Source organism: Gavialis gangeticus, unplaced genomic scaffold (genome assembly GCF_001723915.1).
Source record: "Gavialis gangeticus isolate Ggan-Ray unplaced genomic scaffold, GavGan_comp1, whole genome shotgun sequence".
In the NCBI taxonomy this organism is placed as follows: Eukaryota; Metazoa; Chordata; order Crocodylia; family Gavialidae; genus Gavialis; species Gavialis gangeticus.
The window spans coordinates 8,152,206-8,154,182 of NW_017728995.1; the positions used below are offsets into that span (position 1 = coordinate 8,152,206).

At 43.3% G+C, this 1,977-nt stretch overlaps 1 protein-coding gene across 1 annotated transcript; it reads right to left on the minus strand.

The window, feature by feature from the left end:
* Position 1: 1 nt before the first annotated feature.
* Positions 2 to 651, minus strand: LOC109287745 (P2Y purinoceptor 3-like; the record flags this gene model as incomplete). Its single annotated transcript, XM_019503033.1, is given in 2 exon segments — positions 2 to 52; positions 55 to 651. Coding segments are annotated over 2 exon segments (648 nt in total), but the record flags the coding sequence as incomplete, so codon positions are not given.
* Positions 652 to 1,977: the final 1,326 nt, after the last annotated feature.

The following is a 1,977-nucleotide window of genomic DNA, read 5'->3' on the forward strand; positions in this document are numbered from 1 at the left end:
AATCAGGCTTCTGATCATCAAACAGTAGCAGATTAAAATGATGACAAAGGGGAGGACAAAACCAGATGCAGTGAGAGCCATGCCATAGGAGTAATAGTTGCCAAAGTTGTCAGGGCTAGTCATGTCAAAGCAGACGGTGTGGTTATTGATGGTACCAGTGCGAGCATAGATTACGGTGGGCAAGAGTTGCAGAAATACCAGTACCCAGCACACAGCAGTGCCAATGGCAGCCAGTCTCCTGGTCCTGTAAGGGAGTGAACGGATGGGGTAGCAAACTCCCAGAAAGCGATGGATGCTGATGCAAGTTAACAGCAAGATGCTGCCATAGAGGTTGCAATAAAACAAGAAACGTACCATTTTGCAGAGGAACTCTCCAAAGGGCCATTTATCCTGCATGCTATAATTAATGATAAGCAGAGGCAGAGAGCAGAGGTAGAAGAGATCAGCCACTGCCAAGTTCACCAGGTAGATGGTGGTGCAGGTCCACTCTTTAGTGCGGCAACACAGCCATAGCATGGCACCATTTAGGAGCAGCCCCAGCACAAACACACAGCTGTAGGCAAAGGGTAGTAAAATATGCTTATAGCTCTCTATCAGGGGGCAAACTGCTTTTTCTGAGGTGTCATTCACTGTTGCCTTCAGCCTCTCCATTCCTGGATGCCACCTGGGTTGCCACGTCTTGCTTTTGCTGCTGCTTTCTGATCAAGTCCTCTGCCTGCCAGAAATAGAAAAAAGCACAAGCAATAACTGTTACTGCTGCCACTGTCATTGCTCTTGCTGTCTCAGGCTTCAGAATCTTAATGCTTGTTAAATTCTCTGAGGATCTAAAACTTATAGAAGTGCTACTTTTTGAACCCAAAAGCTTGCTTTAATAATTGTTTTCCAACTAATTAAGTTGGTCTAATAAAAGATACCAGATTCACCCAAAGAACCTTGTCTGCCTATGTCCTTAGATCAACACGGCTACAACCTACACACATGTTATTTTATCACTTAAATTCAAACTAAGCAGCAACTGCTACAAAATCACTTTGAAAGATGCATGTAGACACCACCAGTTTTATGTAAAGGCTATTACATGAAACATGTAATATATCTATGCTGTAAAGTATCCTGAAACAAGGGGCCTCTGCTTTGAACTTTAGTGTTAGCTGAAGATCTACTTAAGTGCTTCTCAGTCATTTTTAATATAATCAGCTATAACATTACTCACAACTCCTTTGTCATGTGAGAGGAATCCTTTTCTTTCTGCAGAGCTATGAATTCTTTACATGGCTAACTCTCTCTGCTGAAGGTATTTTTGGGACTGGAATATACCAGATGATCTTGGCACCAGGCAACAGAGTACCCTACTGAATACAATATGTTACGGGACAGTGGGTGCTGCTGAATGGGCGGAGGATGGGAGCACAGATGTTTTTGCATAAAGTCTTGCTTGTGATTTCTGATTTGTTTTTGTATTGGTATTACAGGCAATTTGTTTGATACAGGATGGCAATTTGCAGCTTAACCATAGCAACAGCTTGAGATAGAAAACAAATTTGACTGATAGCCACAGGTGGTAGTGTTTTAGGGCTGTAGAAATAAATTCAGAGACCTGTGGGATAGAGAAGATTTGTGCACAGTGCAGAAATAGCCATTCAAACTACTCCAAAATGATTTATATCAGATCAGTTGGTTCCTAAGGAGATTTCTGAGATTTCATAGATGTTAGGGCTGGAAGGGACCTCAAAGATCATCAAGTGCAGCCCGCTGCCCCAGGGGCAGGAAGTCAGCTACGGTTGAAGGCCCCCAGCAAGATAAGCATCCAAGTGTTTCTTGAATAAGTCCAGAGTAGGTGCCTGCACCACATCTGGAGGGAATCTATTCCAGGTCTTGGGGGCTCAGACAGTAAAGAGATTTTTTCTCATGTCCAGCCTAAAGTGGTCTTGTAGGAGTTTGACTATTGGTCCTTGGTTTTTCTTTGGGGCGCTGTGG